This window comes from Hylobates moloch, unplaced genomic scaffold (genome assembly GCF_009828535.3).
Source record: "Hylobates moloch isolate HMO894 unplaced genomic scaffold, HMol_V3 SCAFFOLD_24, whole genome shotgun sequence".
In the NCBI taxonomy this organism is placed as follows: domain Eukaryota; kingdom Metazoa; phylum Chordata; class Mammalia; order Primates; family Hylobatidae; genus Hylobates; species Hylobates moloch.
Window position 1 is genome coordinate 819,137 of NW_026652299.1, and position 22,306 is coordinate 841,442.

General features: G+C 50.2%; 1 protein-coding gene across 38 annotated transcripts in view; it reads left to right on the forward strand.

The window, feature by feature from the left end:
• The window catches only part of SUN1 (Sad1 and UNC84 domain containing 1), a 57,414-nt gene extending 36,046 nt beyond the window's left edge, over window positions 1-21,368 (forward strand). For 32 of the 38 annotated variants that reach the window (XM_032145846.2, XM_032145850.2, XM_058434278.1 and 29 more), the window contains 10 exons: window positions 132-341; window positions 1,680-1,766; window positions 3,062-3,105; window positions 4,490-4,619; window positions 7,066-7,320; window positions 8,403-8,487; window positions 12,868-12,983; window positions 15,546-15,713; window positions 18,940-19,032; window positions 19,688-21,368. In XM_032145846.2, coding sequence (XP_032001737.1) covers window positions 132-341; window positions 1,680-1,766; window positions 3,062-3,105; window positions 4,490-4,619; window positions 7,066-7,320; window positions 8,403-8,487; window positions 12,868-12,983; window positions 15,546-15,713; window positions 18,940-19,032; window positions 19,688-19,804 — 1,305 coding nt within the window. In that variant the 3' untranslated portion in view covers window positions 19,805-21,368. The remainder of the gene's footprint in view (window positions 1-131; window positions 342-1,679; window positions 1,767-3,061; window positions 3,106-4,489; window positions 4,620-7,065; window positions 7,321-8,402; window positions 8,488-12,867; window positions 12,984-15,545; window positions 15,714-18,939; window positions 19,033-19,687) is intronic. The other 6 variants (XM_032145851.2, XM_058434280.1, XM_032145862.2 and 3 more) reach the window with 1 other exon arrangement.
• The last annotated feature ends 938 nt before the right edge of the window (window positions 21,369-22,306 follow it).

The following is a 22,306-nucleotide window of genomic DNA, read 5'->3' on the forward strand; positions in this document are numbered from 1 at the left end:
TGGATTCCTCCATTCGTATGCTGTGCGCCCCAGAGCTGGCGTCTTGCTATAGGACACTGTCTGGAGGTTTCACTGACCCTGTGCTCATGCTCACTTGACTACCTGGTTTCATTTCTCTCTTGCCATTTCAGGGTGACAGTGAGGCTCTTCCATGGCATTGGATGAGTGGCGTGGAGCAGCAGGTGGCCTCTCTGTCTGGACAGTGCCACCACCATGGCGAGAATCTCCGAGAGCTGACTGCTTTGCTTCAGAAGCTGCAGGCTCGGGTGGACCAGATGGACGGTGGCGCTGCCAGGCCGTCAGCATCGGTCAGAGACGCTGTGGGACAGCCCCTGAGGGAGGTGGGTGCTGCCGGGCTACCAGGCTCCACGGTGACACCAACGCGCTTCTGGGTGCCGTGTTCTCTCCTTTTGGGAAACAGAGGGGACAGGAGAGGTGCTGTTGTGAGAAGGGGTTGCACTGTCTGTTCTTAGTTGTTGAGAGCAGTGTGCCAGAGAGGCAGTGGGTTTCCCATCGTCTGCTGATGACCAGGAGCTGTGGCTTCCGTAGCGCATGTGGAAGTGGTGGGCGGGAGACGTGTGATAACCCCGAGCGGGAAGTCTGGCGGTCGTGGAGAACCGTGGCCTTTCCTGTCCTGTTCTCCAGATTGCCCTCTTGGTGGCAGGTCATGGCGCTCTGTCCCTGCAGACGGGACAGCCGCTGAGATAGACACAAACCGTCTCACGTGGGTCCCAGACACACTTCTCGGAGGCAGCCTGAGATGCTCCCACCCACACCGCAGGGATCGCGTGGGGGCCCAGGAACCTTTGCTTCAGAGGGTGTCCTCTCTTGTGAGGAAAACAGCCGACAGCTGTTCAGAACAGTTTAGTGAAAACTGAATTGTATGTGGCCTGAGCTCATTTTAGCACAGATTGAGCCCATTCTGAAGCTGTCTTCCAGCACGTGCCTGTGGATGTGATCGTGATGACGATTGGAACACAGAGCAGGGCTTCCCTCCGATGCGGTGTGCGCAGCGTTAAACGCTCAGCCACGTGGCAGAGGGCAGAGCCTGGACCGGCTCCCCTGAGCCTCTAGCTCCCGTTTGCATCTGCACTGCCTAGTGGAGGACTCCACTACTTGCATATGGCTATGTACATTATGTTAATCAACACCACACAGAATTTTAAAATGCAGGTTCTCACTTGCATGGCCCCGTTTCAGGTGCTCAGCAGCCACGAGTGAGTGATGCTGCCCTGCTGGACAGCACAGATGCAGCACGTCCCACGATGGCCCGAGGGGCGCTGGGTAGTGTGCTGGAGACGGCGAGGGCCTTGGGCTCTCATGTGGTTTGGTGTGTCAGTGCGCTGGGCTTAGGCCTGTGGTCCCAGCTACTCAGGAGGCCGAGGCGGGAGGGTCACCTGACCCCAGGAGGTGGAGGTTGCAATGAACCACAGAGGAGACCCGTGGCCCAGGCTGGATTGCAGCCTTAAAATAAATATATATATAAATAAAGATCTCTAGAGTCAGGGCTGAAAGAAGGATGTTGTTATGAAGCAGGTTATTCCTTTAGGGTCTGTGCCACGTTGCGACCACAGAGTCTCTGATTGTCGATATTCCATGTAGAAATGCCTTGGCCTAACTTACCAGGTTTTTGTTGCTTAACTTTCTCCATCATTTGTTTGCTCCTTTTCTTTCCTAAGACTGACTTTATGGCTTTTCACCAAGAACATGAAGTGCGCATCTCACACTTGGAAGATATTCTGGGAAAACTGAGAGAAAAATCTGAGGTACTTATTTTTGACCTTATGCTTTTTTAAAATAAAAAGAAAATCAACTATGGCTAATATTTTAAAGCCCTTTGGTCATTTAATGTTCCTCTTTTTAGGCTATTTGCTGTTGTTTTGTGTAAAATGGAAAGAAACACTTGTTCTCTCTCTGGTGTGGCAGCGGCTTTGGGGCTCTGACATTGAGTCGGGCGCATAACTCACGCATCCCCGTATCTCTCGAGGGCACAGAGCAGGCTGCACACGCCAGGAGGTGGTTCTGCCGATTCCAGGCGGCCTCTGGGTTCCCATCCAGCTCTTCCAGGCTCCAGGATGCTTCCTCGCTGCCACACACCCACCTTGCAGTGTCTTCAGAGGGGACATAAAGGACCTGAACCTTCTGACAGACAGCACTAGCTTTGGGTGTGACAGACAGCACTAGCTTTGGGTGTGACAGACAGCACTAGCTTTGGGTGGGACAGACAGCACGAGCTTTGGGTGGGACAGACAGCACGAGCTTTGGGTGGGAAGGCCGGGACCCTTCGTTGCCAGGGGAGGGACTGGGCCTCTGTGCTGCCCTCAGCCCTGGGGAGTCAGGTCGGGCTCAGGTTCCGGCTCTTTGTGTCTCTGGTGCTTGACACAGAGCCTGGCGTGTCACATATGCATGTGTGTATTGAACTACCTGAGAAACATGGTGAGCTTAAGGGTTGTATTTAGCACACCCTTTTGGGAATCTTGGGACCCACTCCTGGATCATGGACCCTGTGAGATCAGGCGGGTTTACCTGGGAGGGAGAGGAGGGCTGAGAGGAGCAGGCAGAGGCAAGAATGTACCTGCCCGCGAGGGTCTGCGGGGCGCTGCCTCCTCTGTCCGCCCGCCGTGGGCCGGGCTGTGGAGACCTCCGTGGAGTGAGACTTGGGGCTGACACTGGCTCTCAGCATGGTGCTGCTGCGGATGGCACAGGCCAGCACGGCTCAGCTTCATGTGTGCCTCTGCCGTGTCCCTGTCCTTCACGTTTAGAACACACACTGGAGGTGTGACAGGGAGCTGACTCCCAACCTGGGTTCTGGTTACAGGAGCTGCATGTTCTGAGCCCGCCAGGCCGTTCTCATGTGATTTGTGCTCCTTTCTGCACACACGTAATGAAGGTTACTTTCAAATGTACAATGAACACTTCCTACCTGCCACCCACAGGCAGATCTGGACTTTGAATTAAAGGGGGTATTCCAGATAAATCAATGGAGTTTTAAGTGTGTGGTTTTATGAAAAGTTAATATATAACTTATGTATTTCAGTAGACTCTTTCTCATACCTTTTAGGCCATCCAGGAGGAGCTAGAGCAGACCAAGCGAAAAACAATCAGGTAGGAGGATTTGGGAAACATTCACTTTTGTCTTCTGTGTGTGTGTGTGGTTATGTGGAGTGGCAGCAGAGTGATGAATGAGGGACACGGGGCTGGCCTCCCCCGAGGGTCACCTGAAGGCCCTGAGGTTCGTGCCGTCAGACACTCCTGCTGGGCTGCGTGAGGACGGGGGGCCTGAGGGGCTTGCCTCGGCATGGACCTCTGTAGTTAGCACTCGCAAAGGTGCCGCCCGTGCCCCTGCCGTGACCCGGAGGGCTTCATCTCCAGGGTCCTTGCAGGGCCACCCTCAGGGAGCAGGTCGAGGCCCATGTTGCTGCCCGTGCCGTGGTGGGTGTCAGGGTGGGCTCTGCACCGGGCCTCCGCTGGCACCATTGGCATCTAGGTGGGCGGGGTTACAGCTCAGCCTCATCTCTGCTGCTGCTCCTGGAGGGCAGAACCGCCCGATTTGTGCTGGGCGTGTCACAGTGGGCCTCTCCACGTGGCTGTCGGCCCTGCTGCCCTTGGAATCCATGGCACAGCCGGGTCCTTCTGCAGTTCCTGGGGAAGCTGGCGTTCTGCTCCTCGCTGCAGGTGGCTTTCTTCCACACAATTACTGATTTGCCTGAAGCCCACCTAAGTGGGGGTGCTTCCCTCTCACAGGTGTTCCCAACATGGCAGCTTTGTCTTTCTTCCTTAGTTTTATGCATGCAACTCATACTCCCCACAGCCCTCCCCACTTCTAGATTCGGCCGCCCTGGCTTGGTTGTGGTTTCCCGAGGTCCCCGCGTCTGCACTCGGGAGGGTCCATCCTATCCCGTGCCCCATGTTCCTCTTCTGTGAGGACAGGTGTGAGAGCTGGAGCACAGTTTTCTCTCCTTCCAAAGCTTTTATTTCAATAAAAAAGTTGCTTTAATATGTTAATATGTCAATCCTAAAGTGTTGATCTGGGAATGAGCTTTTTGAGATATGAATTGTTAGTATCTCAACAAGTATGTGTGCGTATAAAGACCTCAAGTGATCTGCCTGTCTCAGCCCCAAACTGCTGGGCTTACAGGCATGAGCCACCGCACCCAGTCCAGAAATAAAGTTTCTAAATGCTTGAATCATTTTCAGAGAGAGCTCTCACTCGCCACTGAGAAACACTGCTAGCAGCACTTTTGTAGATAGCCTCCTTGTGCAGTGTGAATATTTGTACGTTACAGACATAAATTGATGCAGAAGACGACCTCTCTGGGAATTCTGTTTGAAACTGGCATCCAGTTTCCACGTTGGTGTGGCACAGGATGACATCTGTGCAGTTGTGACACCCAGGAGTGGGATCGGGTTCCCCTCAGCCTGTGTGTAGTGTGAGAAGCGTATAGGCCGGGAGGCTTGTGTGTGACCTGTTCTCGCTGTTGGATTCCAGTGCGGTTGGTGAGCAGCTCCTGCCCGCGGTCGAGCACCTCCAGCTGGAACTGGATCAGCTAAAGTCAGAGCTGTCCAGCTGGCAACACGTGAAGAGCGGCTGTGAGACAGTGGATGCCGTACGAGAAAGAGTGAGCTTCCTGCGTGTTTACTTTTTGTTTTATGGTAGAAAGTAAAAGAAAACTTGAATTGATGACTTAGGTTTATTAGCTGTTTAATTTTTATTTATTTATTTATTTTTGAAACCGAGTCTTGCTGTGGCACGCAGGCTAGACTGCAGTGGCGCGATCTCAGCTCGCTGCAGGCCACCTCCACCTGCCGGGTTCAAGTGATTCTCCCACCTTAGCCTCCCAAGTAGCTGGGACTACAGCGTCTGCCACTATGCCCGGCTAATTTTTGTATTTTTAGTAGAGATGGGGTTTCACCACGATGGTCAGGCTGGTCTCAAACTCCTGACTCCGAGTGATCCATCTGCTTCAGCCTCCCAAAGTGCTGGGATTACAGGCCTGAGCCACCCACCATGCCTGGCCTAAGTTGTTTAATTTCAACTTCCTTTAAAAACTTTTTTTTACTATATGTGAACTTTTTAAATATTTCAAAATAATGAATTCAGCGCTCCGTAGATTTCCCTGTTTCAGCACCACCGCGCGTCAGCACCCACCATGCGTCTTCCCAGGTGTGCGTGCAGCCCAGGGCCAGCACTGACTTGGGGCTGGGTTGTTGCTGTGTACCTTTCATTAGATAGACTCACCCTGTACCTGCCGCTTGCTCTGTTTCGTGTTGACACACATCATAGACATTGCTTCAAGTCCATCATCCTTAGGCAGAGGAGAAAATCTAGACATTTAGAGCTGCTTAAGAATGCAAACACAATCATTTGAATGGCAAAAGTCATCAAAGTCAAAAGTCAGACAGTAGATTGGTGAAGGTATTTGCAATACGTGTGGTAAAATTATCTCTGATGTGCAGAGAGCCCCTAGGATTGGTAGGAAGAGAAGCAGTGGCGACAGAGAAAGCATGCGACAGGCCGGGTGCGGCGGCTCACACCTATGATTCCAGCACGCTGGAAGCCGAGGCAGGTGGATCACCTGAGGTCAGGAGTTCGAGACCATCCTGGCCAACGTGGTGAAACCCCGTCTCTACTAAAAATACAAAATTAGCCAGGCATGGTGGCGCGTGCCTGTAATCTCAGCTACTTGGGAGGCCGAGGCAGGAAAGTCGCTTGAACCCAGGAGGCGGAGGTTGCAGCGAGCCACGGTCGTGCCACTGCACTCCAGCCTGGGCGACAGAGCAAGACTCTGTCTCAAAAAAAAAAAAAGAAAAAAAAGAAAAAGCATGCCAGCGTGCTATCAGGGAGCTGAGTCCTACTGATGGGACTTGCAGATTAGAGCGGGCTCTCATCTTTAGTCTGCAGGCCCATGAGGACGACAGCTGCTGTCAGCACTGGCCGAGGCAGCGGGCTTCTCCCTGGTTGGGAGGACTCATCAACTGCGGCCTCTGGGGGAAAATCTTAGGATATTAGCCAGTGACAAATACATGCACTCTTTGAAACGAGCAACCATACCCTTGGGAATCATCCTACAGAAATAAAGTCACCAGTACAGAGGCCACACAGGCAGGAGGGTCAGCGCTGCAAAGTTAGTGTGGGGAGGAGTGAGGGTAGAAAGCAGCTACGTGCCACTGTTAGGGGGTGTGGGCTAGAGAAGGATGTGTCCACACATGGAGTGTGGGAGGGCAGCTGTGATGAACGGCCGTGTCCTAGGAGGCTTTGCCCTTTCCTTCATGGTCTATTGCTATGAAGCAATAAGAGAAAGGTATACACATATGTGTTTGCGTGCATAGAAATAACACGGGGCGTATTTAGCTTACATAAAGCTATAATTTAGGTTCGTTTATATGACTGTTTTCTTTTTTTTTTTTTTTTTGAGACGGAGTCTTGCTCTGTGGCCCAGGCTGGAGTGCAGTGGCGCAATCTGGGCTCACTGCAAGCTCCGCCTCCTGGGTTCACGCCATTCTCCTGCCTCAGCCTCTCCGAGTAGCTGGGACTACAGGTGCCCGCCACCACGCCTGGCTAATTTTTTGTATTTTTGGTAGAGATGGGGTTTCACCGTGGTCTCGATCTCCTGAACTCGTGATCCGCCCGCCTCGGCCTCCCAAAGTGCTGGGATTATAGGCATGAGCCACTGCACCTGGCCTATATGACTGTTTTCTTACCAGACCAAGTTTGTTGATGGCAGGGCCTCTCCGATGCACCTGTGCGCCTCACTGCGGGGTGCCCGGTGGGTGCTTGCTGGATGGACACGCACCTCCGGAGGATGTGGACGTACCCCACTATGTCCTTCAGCTCCTAGGATGCAGGTCACACACATCCCACGAGCTCGCCTATTTCTGTTCTTTTTAACGTGTTCCTGCATTATTGGAGTAGTTATTAAATTTAATATGAAGGAAAAAATGTCACAATGACATTCTAGATTTTGAGAGGATATATAATTCTTCTATGGTATCTAAGATAATGGACCCGAAGAGTGGAAATGATTTAGTTAAAATAGTACATTTGTGTCTATGCTGTTTTACTAGGTGGATGTGCAAGTCAGAGAAATGGTGAAACTCCTGTTTTCTGAAGATCAGCAAGGCCGTTCTCTGGAACAGCTGCTGCAGAGGTTCTCATCACAGTTTGTGAGCAAAGGCGACTTGCGCACGATGCTGCGAGACCTGGAGCTGCAAATCCTGAGGAACGTCACCCACCACGTTTCGGTGACCAAGCAGCTCCCAACCTCGGAAGCCATGGTGTCTGCTGTGAGCGAGGTGGGGGCGTCTGGAATAACAGAGGCGGTGAGTCGGCGGCAAGAAACGCTTACAGTCCATCCTGTGCTGAGACCGAAGACCTAGCTGTGAGGTGTGGATGTTGATGTCTTGTTTTAAGAGTGGTCTGGCTGGGGTGTGCTTAGCTGACGTAAGTGAGATGGGACGTGCCTGGGCAGTGCCATGTGTGGAGGGGGCACCTGTGTGGTGAGCTTCAGCACTTGCTGTCGATGTCATTACTGAGCTGCTTCTTGGGAGTTCTTTATACTTTGTGAATCTTTTTGTCCCAAAGAGCCCATCTGCCTGTGTGGCGGCCACACCTGCAGTTCCATGAAAATCTCTCCATGTATTAGTCCGTTCTCCATCTGCCTGTGTGGTGGCCACACCTTCTGCAGTTCCATGAAAATCTCTCCGTGTATTAGTCTGTTCTCACGCTGCTAATAAAGACACACCCAAGACTGGGCAACTTAGAAAGGATCATTGACTCACAGTTCCACATGGCCAGGGAAGCCTCACAATCATGGGGGAAGGTGAATGAGAAGCAAAGTCATGTCTTACATGGCGGCAGGCAAGAGAGCATATGCGAAGGAACTCCCTTTATAAAACCGTCAGATCTCGTAAGACTGTCACGAGAACAGCATGGGAGAAACCCACCCCCATGACTCAGTTACCCCAACCCAGTCCCTACCACAATGTGGGAATTATGGGAGCTGCAATTCAAGATGAGATTTGGTTGGGGACACAGCCAAACCCTATCACTCAGTAATACCTAAATTCCCAGAATTTCCTGTGTTCCAGGCTTGAAGTCTCATCCTTGCTTTATTCATGTTTTATGGCATCTGGGGGATTTTTCTGGTTCAAAGATTGATGGTGGCCATGGCTGAGCCCTGGGGGAAGAGGCCTCGTGCCGTCCCATCTCCATCTGATGGCCTTGGCAGTCGGGTGCAGGACTGGAGTGTGGAGTTAACTTCCGCCATGCCTGGGATCCCCTACATAGGTTCCATTGAGAAAATGCTCTAATGTAAGTGTCTGATCCTCATCCATGGCACTAAAACCCACGTCTCTCCTCTCCTGTTCTGGTGTTCGGTCGTCCATCCCTTGTGTCTGTCCAGCAAGCACGTGCCATTGTGAACAACGCCTTGAAGCTGTATTCCCAAGATAAGACTGGGATGGTGGACTTTGCTCTGGAGTCTGGCGGTGAGTAAATGGGCGTTCCGATTACTACGTTAGATGGGCACCTGTTAGCAGGGGTGTGCACTTGAGAGGCTGTCGCCCACCCCACTTCCAGCAGTAAGGACTCCTAACTTTTAAACATCTGAGAAAGGGAGCGTGATTCTGGGCATGACCCTGGTGTTCTTTCTTGCTGGCCAGTTGTGTTTGGGGGGCACAAGTTCTCCCCTGGAAGGGCTGGGGGTGCATGCTTGTGGCTAAGTCAAGGTTCACAGCACAGAAAGTTTGGTCCACTGTCCACTCTCTCCTGTGCTGTGATCGGGGATTGTTCAGTGCCTTCAGGAGAGACTCAGCAGTGACCACACAGCTCTCCCCAAGGGCGTCCACTCAGCAGCAAGACAGACCGAGAGCAGAAGCAGGCTAAGCAGATAGAATGATGGGGCTGTGTTTCAGGACCTCAGAGAAATACAAAGGCCGCCATGGTCAGGGTCTGGGAAACCCTGCAGGGGCACAAGCCTAGGCCAGACCTCTTGGGGCAGATGCATTTGAAAATCAGAATTGCAGCTGAGGAAAGTCCTGGGGTCCACACAGCCCACTCCGTGGTGAGTGGGGCAGCACACCTGGATCAGACACGAGCATTTCCGAAAGAACCATGAGAGGAGAGCTAGACCTGCTTCACGTCCACCCAGGGAAGGTTTGCACTACACGTGTTATGGAAATCAAAATCTTGGTTTTCTGAATTTTTTAAATGTAGGATTTGCAAATGTGGGCTGGGGGACTCACATCATCAGTCAGAAGATGCTGTGTTCAGTACACATTAGCGTGTGGAGGGGCTGGAGAGTCTGCAGGGCAGGAGGGATTTCTAAAACCCACGATGGTGTAGGGCTGGGTAGGGACTCTGCCATGTGGTTGTGCAGGAACCTAATCGCATTAGTACGGGAGCAGCTGGGTTTGATTCCAGTCACTTGCCACCCTCTGGGTTCTTCCCGTGGTGGCTGCAGACTGAAGTCGTAGTCAAAATGGCTGGATTCTTCCAAATGGTAGACAGACATCAACAAGGCTACTGGCGTGATCAGTGTGTGTTTGTTTAAAATGACCTTTTTAGAATATTAAGTGCTTTTAGTTATATATTTTGAAGTTCAGTGATTTAGAAAGAAATTATTTTCCATTAAGAGGCATCAGTTGACATGAACCATACAGTTTGGGCCGAGAGATGTCCTTTATTCTTAAAACCCTGGTTAATCCACACAGGTTTGTGTGTACCTCAGAACACCGGTAATCCTGATGAGGCTGCACTGAAGGTTCCATTATTGAAGACAACATTGATTGACACTTTGCGAGTTAGTTAAAAAAGATAATTCAGTGGTTTAGAAATTCAGGTCGCAATCAGCTACATTAAAATCCCCTGGTTTTCCTGTTTGAAACATCAGTTTCCGGCCAGGCTCAGTGGCTCATGCCTATAATCCCAGCACTTGAGGAGGCCAGGGCGGGCAGATCACAAGGTCAGGAGATCCTGGCTAACATGGTGAAACCCCATCTCTACTAAAAAGACAAAAAATTAGCCGGGCATGGTGGTGGGTGCCTGTAGTCCCAGCTACGTAGGAGGCTGAGACAGGAGAATGGCATGAATCCGGGAGATGGAGCTTGCAGTAAGCTGAGATCATGCCACTGCACTCCAGCCTGGGTGACAGAGCGAGACTCTGTCTCAAAAAAAAAAAAAAAAAAAAATCAGTTTCTGCCTCTTCTGCCCGTGGTTCACCAGTGCCAGGGCCCCTGGAGTGCTGCCCTCCCTAGCTCGCCCTTGCTGCCCGGGGTTGTATGCTGCCTTCAGGGCCAACTTGGTTTTTGTTTCTTGGGGTTTTTTTGTCCTGCTGTGACAACAACATTCTGCCTGTCCTGTTTCCTGTTGAGGGCCAAACTGGACTTGTTTTTTATGCTTCCTCTTATTATTGAGATGTAATTCACACAAAAATTCACCATTTTAAAATGTACAGCTCCGTGGTTATTAGCATATTCACAGTGCAGCCATCACCACTGCCTCACCCCAGAATCTTTCTCACCCCAGCTAAAAACCCTGTGCCTGCCAGCAGCCATCCTCACAGCCCCAGCCTTTTCACTGTAATTGGTAATTATTATGACGGAAGGTCTGCTCTTCAGGGCCTGAGAGCTCACCTGCTAGGAGACACCAGGTTCAATCGGATGCTTTATTATTCTTCATTGAGAAAAACCAACAAAAAGTTCATTCAGAGTAGCTGTCTCTCTAGCAGTGGGGGAAGGCCAGTATTTTAAGAATCTCTCAGTTTCAGTAAGTAAAAATTGTGTATCCTAAAGCAGTTGTAAACTCATAACACTCAATTTGAGAAAGTACAATTAATTAAGAAAAGGACTGGTCTAAAAGTAGGAGGTTCTTTGTATATGTAAAAACTTGAGAAGTTTAAAAACACTTTTTTTAATCCTAAAATATTTATTAGCTGGTATTAGATAATATCCTTTGTCATTTTCAAACATGTATTTTAATGGCTTCTTAACTACCTATTTTTTAATTTTTGTGAGTACATAGGTGCACATATCTATGGGGTATATATTTTGATACAGGCATGCAATGTGAAGTAAGTACATCATGAAAAATGGGGTACCCATCCCCTCCAGCATTTATCCTTTGAGTTACAAACAATTCAATTATTCTCCAAGTTATTTAAAAATGCACAATTAGGCCAGGTGTAGTGGCTCATGCCTGTAATCCCAGCACTTTGGGAGGCCAAGGCGGGCAGATCACCTGAGGTTGGGAGTTTGAGACCACCCTGACCAACATGGAGAAACCCCCTCTCTACTAAAAAAAAATTAAAAAATTATCTGGGTGTGGTGGCGCATGCCTGAAATCCCAGCTACTCCGGAGGCTGAGGCAGGAGAATTGCTTGAACCTGGGAGGCAGAGGTTGTGCTGAGCCAAGATCGCGCCATTGCACTCCAGGCTGGGCAACAAGAGTAAAATTTCATCTCAAAAAAAAAAAAAAAAAAAAAAACACAATTAAGTGATTCACTATAGTCACCCTGTTCTGCTCTCATATAGTAGGTCTTATGCATTCATTTTTCTTAGAGACAAAGAGTCTCAACTTTGTTGCCCAGGCTAGAGTGCAGTGGCGCAGTCTCGGCTCACCGCAACCTCTGCCTCCCGGCTTCAAGCGATTCTCCTGCCTCGGCCTCCCGAGTAGCTGGGACTACAGGGGCACGCCACCACGCCTGGCTAATTTTCGTATTTTTAGTAGAGATGGGGTTTCACCATGTTGGTGAGGCTGGTCTGGAACTCCTGACCTCAGGTGATCCACCCACCTCGGCCTCCCTAAGTACTGGGATTACAGGTGTGAGCCACCGCACTCTGCCTCATTCTTTTTTTTTTGGGGGGGGGACCCATTAACCATCCCCACTTTCCCCAAGCCCCAACTCCCCTTCCTAGTCTCTGGTGCCACCATTCTACCCTCTCTGTCCATGAGTTCAATGGTTTTAATTTTTAAATAAATGAGAACATGGGATGTTTATCTTTCTATGCCTGGCTTATTTCACTTAACATAGTGACCTCTGGTGGCCATCCATGTTGTTGCAAGTGACGCGCTTGCTCTGTCACCCAGGCTGGAGTCAGTGACGTGATCTCGGCCCACTACCAGTTGAAGCGATTCTCCTGCCTCAGCCTCCCAAGTAGCTGGGATTACAGGCGCCCGCCACCATGCCCGGCTAATTTGTGTATTTTTAGTAGAGATGGGGTTTTGCCATGTTGGCCAGGCTGGTCTGGAATGCCTGACCTCAAGTGATCCACCGGCCTCGGCCTCCCAAAGTGCTGGGATTACAGGCGTGAGCCACCGCACCTGGCCTGCTCTCATTGTTTTTTATGGTTGAATAGTACTCCATTGTGTATGTGTACCCCAGTTTCCTTATCCATTCATCTGTTAATGGACATTGAGGTTGCTTTCAGATGTGAGCTATTGTAAACAAGCAGTGCTGCACAAGGATAGAAGTGCGGGTCTCCCTTCAGTAGACTGCCTTTCTTTCTGTCGGGTGTGTACCCAGGAGTGGCACTGCCAGATCATAAGGTAGCTCTGTTTTTACTTTTCTCAGGGACCTCCAAACCACTCTCCATGGCGGTCGTACTAATTTCCATCCCACCAGCAGTGCGTGGGGGTTCCCTTTCTCCACATCCTCGCCAGCATCTGTTCCTGCCTGTCTTTAGGGTAGAAGCCACTGTAACTGGAGGGAGGAGATATCTCATTGCAGTTTTTACCTGCATTTCTCTGAATCTCAGCGATGTTGAGCACTTTTCTTGGAGACATTCTGAATAAATCCTGAAGAGGTGCAGTACTGTTGCTTCCAAAATGGTGGAACTGGACACTGACACCAATCTCATCTTTGCTTTAAGGTGGCAGCATCTTGAGTACTCGCTGTTCTGAAACTTACGAAACCAAAACGGCGCTGATGAGTCTGTTTGGGATCCCACTGTGGTACTTCTCGCAGTCCCCGCGCGTGGTCATCCAGGTGAGTGGCTGTCGGTGGCCGGAGCTGCTCTTCTTCAGCATAGACTCTGTTAGTGTTCACAGGTCGTATGTCCACAGCTCGGTGGAAGTTCGTAAGATGAACACGTCTGTGGAACTGATACCACAAGAAGCAGCAGCGTTCCCACGCCGAGGAGTCCCCGGTGTCCCCACGTAGCCTCCACGCTACACATCTGTTGGCTTGGGTTTAGCATCGCACAGATGGGACCGTGTGGCACATGCTGGTCCTGTCAGCCTTCCTCCCTCCCTCTTTTGGGTGGTCCAGCCGTGGTGGTGTGAGTGGCAGCTGTTCCTGCTCAGGGCCGTGGGTCATCATCATGAGAGTGGCAGCTGTGCTTTCTCAGGTGTTGAGAGAGAATACGTGGGGAGGCCCTAGCTGTCTGGCCTCGGCATGGGCCTTCAGCCCCCGTCTTCCCGGGCCCTCACCCCCCGTCTCCCCGGGCCTTCGCCCCCACCATGTCCCCACCATCTCCGTGGGCCTTCAGTCTCCGTCTCATGGACCTTCTGCTGTGGTCCTCGTTGTGCAATGCTTTTCTGTGGCTTCATTTAATACTTTATACTATTGGCTGTACAAGTTTAAAGCACTAAAGGATGGAGAATTTAAATAGATTTATTTTGCCTCAGTACTCAAATCCTGCCTCATATTCATGACATGTTTTGAAGAAAAGTCCAATAATTCCTTGTATGTGGAACAACGCCAAGACATCTTTCACTTGGAAAACACAAGTCCAGCCTGAGAGAATTCATGAAGTGCCTGTGACCTGAAGTTGAGGATCCCGTGGCAGTGTCATCATGATCTTGTCCCCAGGCTGCCCCGGCGGAAGTGTCCGGTCAGCGTGACTGTTTGGCTTTCTGCGGCCATCAGCACCGCACGGGCTCACCAGCGCCTCGCTCCTAAGGGCGCAGCCGGGAGCCCCTCCTCACTGCAGGCAGACGCAGCCTCTGCTGCCACAAAGCCACACAGCCCTGCGCTTGGCATGCGGCTGCTTTTTCTGTGCCAGCTCACGAGTGCCACCGGCACAGTCCGTGTCACCTGGCAGGGCCGACAGGTTTCCTGCACGGGGTTGCCACAGTGTTCCTGCATGGCGGTTCTCCTGCTCCTCGCCATAACATCCTTCTCAGAGGGCTTGGTGATCCTGACCCTCCCAGAGTTGCTCACTGGCCTGCAGCGTTGTCAGTGTGATGCTGGTAGGGATCTGCTGGTGAGAGCACAGCATGGCTTCAGTGTCTCAGAGACTGAGGGAGAGGGTGGAGCTCAGCCCTCCCCTGGCACAGTTCTCTCTCAGAAGGAAGTGCATGGTCACTGGAGGAGCAGACTTCATATAAACCACCAATCACTGTGATGGGACTGGACTGAGAAGCTGTCAGCTCCTGGGAAGTAAAGAGAATGTTTACAGAACATAGGGACAACAGATAGAAGGGACCAGCTCCCACTCCGGGACCAAGGTGGAGGCTCGCCAGAGTGTCTCTCCAGACCGTTGGGCGGAGGGTGTGGCCCAGCTCACTGAACGTCAGGGAAGTTGCTGTGGTGCCACACTGTGGAATGTACCACCATGCTGGGAAAGCCTGTGCACAACAGGGTGACTCACCAGGCATTTGGCTGCAACACCCCCAAGAGGGGTACCAGGGAACCTCAGTGTCCCTCCAGCACCCTGAGCTGGCAAGGGCTAGGCTCTGGGCTGGCAAAGGGAGAGCAGTTCAAGGCTCAGCTGCATCTTCACGGCGCAGCAAAAGATGGCTTGGGGGCTGAGGGGCAGTAAATCCACAGCTGGCATAGAGGAGAAGCCAGCGGGTACGTGCCCATGGTTCACCGTCTCTTCTAAACATGAATGAAATGCGTGTGTCGTCCTCACCCACTGAAGGCAGGCTGCCCGCACCGTCTCCTCCTCCGTCGCGTACGCCTGGGCGCAGCGTCTGCAACTTCTCAGCCAGTCCCTGTGTGTGCCTGGGAACGTTGTGCTGTGAAGAGTGCTCTCTGATCGCATCTGCATCCTGCAGTTCTGCCCCTGCACCTAGAGGTGGAGGTGCGATTGCAGGCCAGAGGCAGAGGTGTGCACAGCGGCCGACCTTGCCAAGCTGTGCTTCTGGGGCTGCACGCTGCACCATGGCCGGGTTAGGTTGGAACGTGTGTTTTCCCAGGGCGTCAGCAGCAGACTCTGTTAGACCCTTGATGCTGGTGGGATGGGGGGGCAGTGGTGGTTCCCTGTGATGTTGTTCCTTCTTGCTGTGCAGGGTGGAGGGCATCTTCCCATGACCAAGGACCATTGACGTTCACCTTTTCTTTGACGTATGTTGTGTGTCTCACCCATTTTTCTTTAAGGTTCTGGTCATTTTAACTTTTATACAACATATGGGTTGGAGATAGTGGCCCTTTGAGGAATGAATTGCAAATGCCTTTCCCAGCTTATCTTTGGATTTTGCCCATGGCGGTTTCTACCATGTAAAACTTATTTTTGTCTCAGTATAATCAGTCTTTCCTCTTCCTGCTGCTAAGTGGGTAAGAGCGTGCTCACACTCTGAGTCCTCATGTTTTTCCTTTCCCCAGCCTGACATTTACCCTGGTAACTGCTGGGCATTTAAAGGCTCCCAGGGGTACCTGGTGGTGAGGCTCTCCATGATGATCCACCCAGCCGCCTTCACTCTGGAGCACATCCCTAAGACGCTGTCGCCAACAGGCAACATCAGCAGCGCCCCCAAGGACTTCGCCGTCTACGTGAGTGCCCTCGGCCAACCCTCCTCCTCCCACACCTTCCTGGGAGTTCCCACAGATGAAAGCAAGTGACATGAGCCCACTGGGGACGGCTGCCTCCCGCCGCCCCTCCGCCCTCTCTCAGCAGATTCAGTGTTGAGGGGAGCATTCTAGTGCTTTTCTAGGAAGGGTAACTTAGAAATGGCATATTACCTGATGGCCAGTTTACATACAGCACTACACTGACCAAAGTAGACACACCTAAGAATTTTGCTCCTCACCACCCTTGCCAAGTTGTGTGTGAAAGGTGTTCTGGCAACTGGATGACGTGGGAGCAGCTGACTGACGAGAGGACTGCCATGATCCCAGCCCCAGAGAAACCCACCATTAATACTGTGGTGTTTTCGGGTTTCTTCAGCATGCCTTTAAAAAATAGTTGAGGCCGGGTGCGGTGGCTCACGCCTGTAATCCCAGCACTTTGGGAGGCCGAGGCGGGCGGATCACGAGGTCAGGAGATCGAGACCATCCTGGCTAACATGGTGAAACCCCATCTCTACTAAAAATACAAAAAATTAGCCGGGCGAGGTGGCAGGCGCCTGTAGTTCCCAGCTACTTGGAGAGGCTGAGGCAGGAGAATGGCGTGAACCCCGGGGGGCGGAGCCTGCAGTGAGCCGAGATCGCGCCACTGCACTCCAGCCTGGGTGAAAGAGCGAGACTCCATCTCAAAAAAAAAAAAAAAAATACAGTTGAGCCTGTAATCACAGCACTTTGGGAGGCCAAGGTGGGCGGATCACCTGAGGTCAGGAGTTCGAGACCAGCCTGGCTAACGTGGTGAAACTCCATCTCTACTAAAATATACAAAAAAAAAAAAAAAAAAAATGAGCCAGGCATGGTGGCGCACGCCTGTAATCCCAGATACTTGGGAGGCTGAGGCAGAAGAATCACTTGATCTAGGAGGTGGAGGTTGCCATGAGCTGAGATCATACTACTGCACTCCAGCCTGGGCAACAGAGTGAGACCCTGTCTTTAAAACAAACAAACAAAAATTACAGTTGAGACAGTGTTTATGAAGCTTTAAAATTTTCATAAAATATTTCATAAAAGTATTTCTGCCTTTTAAGAAAATTGGCCAGGTGCTGTGGCTCACGCCTGTAATCCCAGCACTTTGGGAGGCTGAAGTGAGTAGATCACCTGAGGTTGGGAGTTCGAGACCAGCCTGGCCAAAACGGTGAAACTCATCTTTACTAAAAATACAAAAATTAGCCGGGCTTGTGCGTGCCTGTCATCCCAGCTACTCGGGAGGCTGAGGCATGAAAATCACTTGAACTCAGGAGGCGGAGGTTGCAGTGAGCCAAGATTGAGCCCCTGCACTCTAGCCTGGGCAACAGAGCAAGACACTGTCTCAAAAAAGAAAAAAAAAAAAAGAGGAAATTGTATTACGAGCATTTTTCCGTGGCAGTTACACTCTTTATGGCCATCCTCAAGTAGCATCAATCCCCTGTGTTTATCTGGCCGGTTCTTCCCTCACTGAGTATTTCTTTCCTTTTTCCGCTTCCCTGTGTAAGCATCGCTCCTTTACACCTTCACTAATTCCCGTGGACGAGATACTCACAAGTGGCGTCATGGTTTCAGAGGGCAGCAGCATCTTGTACAGCCGAGTCACTGTACTGTGTTACTAGCATTTTGCGTTTTTTTTTTTTTTTTTTGAGACGGAGTCTTGCTCTTGTTGCCCAGGCTGGAGTGCAGTGGCACGATCTCAGCTCACCACAACCTCCACCTCCCGGGTTCAAGTGATTCTCCTGCCTCAGCCTCCCAAGTAGCTGGGATTACAGGCGTGTGCCACCCACGCCCGGCTAATTTTTGTATTTTTAGTAGAGACGGGGTTTCTCCTTGTTGCTCTGGCTGGTCTGGAATTCCCAATCTCAGCCCTCTTTTTAAAATTTCTGCTAACTTGATAGGTGAAAAACAGTATTCTATTTAATCTGCATTTCTCTGTATTTCAGATGCATGCTGCCTTTTTTGTAAATTCTAGTCTTTTTGTTCATTTACCTTTTGGGATCTTAGTTTCCTTATGAATATTTGAGCTTTTTAGTATGTAAATAATAATCATGTGTCATTCTGTTACAGATACACTTTCCATTGTTGCTCTTAATTTTGTATTAACACTCAGATGCCCTGAGTCTTTCAGAGGCTGTGTTTTTTTTTTTTTGAGACCAAGTCTCACTCTGTCACCAGGCTGGAGTGCAGTGGCACGATCTCAGCTCACTGCAATGTCTGCTTCCCGGGTTCAAGCGATTCTCCTGCCTCAGCCTCCTGAGTAGCCAGGACCACAGGCGCCCGCCACCACACCTGGCTAACTTTTTGTAGTTTTTAGTAGAGACAGAGTTTCACCATGTTGGCCAGGATGGTCTCGATCTCCTGACCTTGTGATCCACCCACCTCGGCCTCCCAAAGTGCTGGGATTACAGGTGTGAGCCACTGCTCCCGGCCCTGTATTTTTATTTCACTGGTGATTATCAGAGGCAGTAGTTACATCTACTCACTTGCTCAAATTTCTTCCATAGCATTTCTTATCCCTAGAAGTCCTTTCCCATTTCAAAACAGATATGCAAATAATCCCTTGTATCTTCTGCTAGTTTTCTGACTCTGATAAAATATAGCATAAAGCTTACCATTTTAATAAGTGCACAGTCACGCTGTTGTGCAGCCAACACCACTGTCATCTCCAGAGCTGCTCCATCTTCTAGCCTGAATCTCTGTCCCCATTGAACCCTGACTCCCCACACCCCAGCTTAGCCTGGCGCCCCCTTCTGCCTGCTGTCTTGCTGAAGTCGGTCTTCTGTGGCCCCTCCTCCTGCTGTTGAGGCCTCATCTCCCCTGGCCCAGCAGGTGCTCCAGAGCTGCCACCATGAGTGCTGAGGGCAGCAGCTGAGCGTGGTCTGTGTGTCGGGCGGGGTCACTTCTCTGCCATTCATTAGTGTGTCCTGTTTTGGCCTCAGTTTTCCTAATGTGTATAACAGGGGGAATTGTGCTGACCTCAGGACATGTCGTGGGTTACATGAAGCCTTCAACAAAACACCCCTTCCTTCCAGGGAAGGCCTCATGACTGTGCCATGGAGGAATGACCTTCTCTAACTGATGTGGAGGGAAACGGTCCTGTTTGCTCAGTGTTAGCTGTGGAAGGGAACGGTCTTCTCTGCTCAGTGTTACTTTTCCATTAGTTCATAATTGTGTATGGTCTTGTTTTCAGGGATTAGAAAATGAGTATCAGGAAGAAGGGCAGCTTCTGGGACAGTTCACATATGATCAGGACGGGGAGTCGCTCCAGATGTTCCAGGCCCTGGTAAGAACTGGGACTTGCACTGCCTGGGGTCTCTCAGTCCCACAGCTTCTCCTGACAGCAGGGCCCAGCTGGCATCGACAGACTGGAAAGCAGCGTGAGGACCATCCTTTGAAAAACATTAACCTGCACTTCCTGGCTCTGTGTTAATGAGCCTTTCCATGGCTAATAGAGTTCTCAGTTTTACCCGTGCTTCATGCCCTGTGATACATTACTTACAAGGATCATATTTAAAAAGTTAACTTCCGGCTGGGTGTGGTGGCTCACGTCTGTAATCCCAGCACTTTGGGGGGCCGAGGTGGGCAGATCACGAGGTCAGGAGTTCGAGACCAGCCTGACCAACATGGTGAAACCCCGTCTCTACTAAAAATACAAAAATTAGCCGGGTGTGGTGGCGCACGCCTGTAATCCCAGCTACTCAGGAGGCTGAGGCAGGAGAATCGCTTGAACCCGGGAGGTGGAGCTTGCAGTGAGCTGAGATCATGCCATTCCACTCCAGCCTGGGTGACAGGGCAAGACTCTGTCTCAACAACAACAACAAAAGGTTAATTTCCAACTTAGCTGTTTCCTGTCAGATGTCGTATTTGGGGAAGTGATTGGGCTTGGGGTTATTAATATGAAATACATGTGTTCTTTTTTTTTTCCACCTTGATTTCAGAAAAGACCTGACGACACAGCTTTCCAAATAGTGGAACTTCGGATTTTTTCTAACTGGGGCCATCCTGAGTATACCTGTTTGTATCGGTTCAGAGTTCATGGCGAGCCAGTCAAGTGAAGACACTACTCTTATTTTTGTACATTTTTGTATATACTGAGACAGCCTGAAACACTGGAATCCTTCATGGACAAGGGCATATACAATGATGGGACAGTGCCACTCCTTCAATAAACGTGGCTGCTGGCCAGAGGACGTGAGCGTGTGACGGGCACCCTGGCGCCACCTGTTGGGTGCTCACTGACTCTGCACGTGCAGAGGGGTCAGCAGCAGGAGAAGCCTGTTGAACACGTGGCTCTCAGACACTCCTTGTTTTTAACGGGAAGCTCTTTGTATTTGCATTTCCTTGACAAAGGAGCAAAGCAGAGGAAGCTGAGAGTCTGGCGTGTTCTTGACGCTTTGGTCTTCAGCCTTGCAATGGCTCTTCTAAAGGACTTTTGGAGGGCAGATAATTTCATCTGTTAAATCCAACACACATTTCTTTCAGGGAAAAACAATGTCACCAAATTTTCAGAGTTCTAAACTCCTTTCCTTCAAGCTGGGATTTTCCTTTATTCAGCACTAGTAGGTACTAAGTCTCCAGATGGGGAAATAACTAAAAGGTGTTTTTCTGCTTTGTTGGCTCTTACTTCTGAGAAAGGTCTCCAGTCAGGACTCGCTGTACCAATATCCGTGGAGGAATATGGGAGCGTTTTGCTCTCCTTGTAGGCTGAAGTCAGTCTGACTTGAAGGGGGCTGGTTTGGATCTAGGCAAACACCCAGATGGCGTTCTCTGGCCTCAGCAAGGCTTTTCCTGTTGGGAGTCACAGTAAACAGAAACCCAGAAATCTCATCTTGGGTGTTTTCAGGGCTCGTTTTGAGTTTTGCTGAATAGAGAGTGTGGGACGCCCTGAGCCTCTCTCTCACTGGTGGTGATGAGAGGAGCCGTCTGGTGTGTCAGGGTCACGAACCCGTTACATTTCAGGACGACCCTTTTTCCTTCAGCAGCACTTCTTACTGGCTCTGGCTGGAATCTGCCTTTTATCACAGCTGTCACCATTCTCACGTGATTCTTGTGAGACTCTTTTTGGTTATAATTACTATTTAATATTTAGACTATTTTACTGAGCAGACTTTATAAATGAGATATCTACAAGGCACTTAAAGTGTTACAGATGTTTTACCTTAAGAATTATTTAAGTTGTGTTGGGTTAAGACAGTTTTCGGTGTACCGTAAATGTTGTGTTTTCAGAAAAAGACAAAACGATGGTGCTGACTGGTTTTCTGTATATTGCACAACAGTCCTCAAATACACTGATGTATGAAACTATTCATACATCAAGCAGCATTTTTTTCACTCTCCTTAGAATTGGAACTATGCAGTTAAGGCGGATAAAATGTACAGATGTTTCATATATTACAGGTTACATATATAAATCAAAATTTCCTATATAAAACTGATTTGGGATTTGGGGTGGAAATATTTTGAATATTTATTTTTAAAGATGCAAGATAGGACTTTGTGCAATGTATTTTTGTAAATGCTTTTCAAACTATCTGTCTTTGGTAGTGCTTCTGCTGCTGCCACCAAATTGATAAGATGCTATTAAGAGGTTTAAATAAAGAGTTTTAATTTTTAAAAGTGCATGGGATATAAACAGTCTATTTCTTTTCTCAGTTTGTCTGTTTCTGCCCCTGGGATGTGGGGAGGCACTGGGTTTGCTGGTTCTTGTTGGCAAGCTCTGTAGCACAGCCTTTGAATGGTAACCTGTCCTCCAAGGCCTTCAGGCCTCAGGTGTGCCAGGCACCTCTTTCTGTAGGGCACCATTTCCACTTGGAAAACAGACTGAATTACAAGTTGCTTGATGGGCAGAACATTAGGAAAAGTGATGGCTTTCCTCAGGACACAGTTTTCATTGCTGCTTCTGTAGCTGAAGGCAGGTGTTGGCACCAGGTCACAGGAGATAATCGCGCACACACCACTGTTTTGCACCTGGCTTTTCCCCAGTTACCAAGTGTGTCCCGTAAGAACCTTTTTTTTTTTAACAGCTGTTTTTATCCATTGTATGCACGGCTGGATCATGGTGATTCAAGCAGGTCCCAGCTTAAAGGCCTTTGTTTCCTCTTTTTTATTATAAACAATGCTAACCTATAAGAGTGGGCTGACCCTGTAAATCCAACAGTCTTCGGACCAAACCGCTTTCAAATCCCAATGCTTAGAGCCAAGCCGTTTCCAACCCCGCATGGCTAGGGCTGGGCCTCGGGCCCCGTTTCTAACTCTGACTGGGGTTGGACCCCGTTTCCGCCGCCTGACGGGGCTGGAAGCTCTAGGCCGACCCAGTTCTCCCTTCCAGCAGGGCCCGAGCACTGGGGAGTGACTGTCCGTCCACCCAGGCACAGCCGCAGGTCCCCAGCCACGGCCAGGAAGGACCCCAGGTGGCCTTTCGAAGATGGGGAAGGCCCCACAGCGATCCTAAAAGGTTTTTTTTTGTTTGGAGACAGAGTCTGGCTCTGTTACCCAGGCTGGAAGGCAGTGGTGGGATCTCGGCTCACTGCAACCTCCACCTCCTGGGTTCAAGCAAT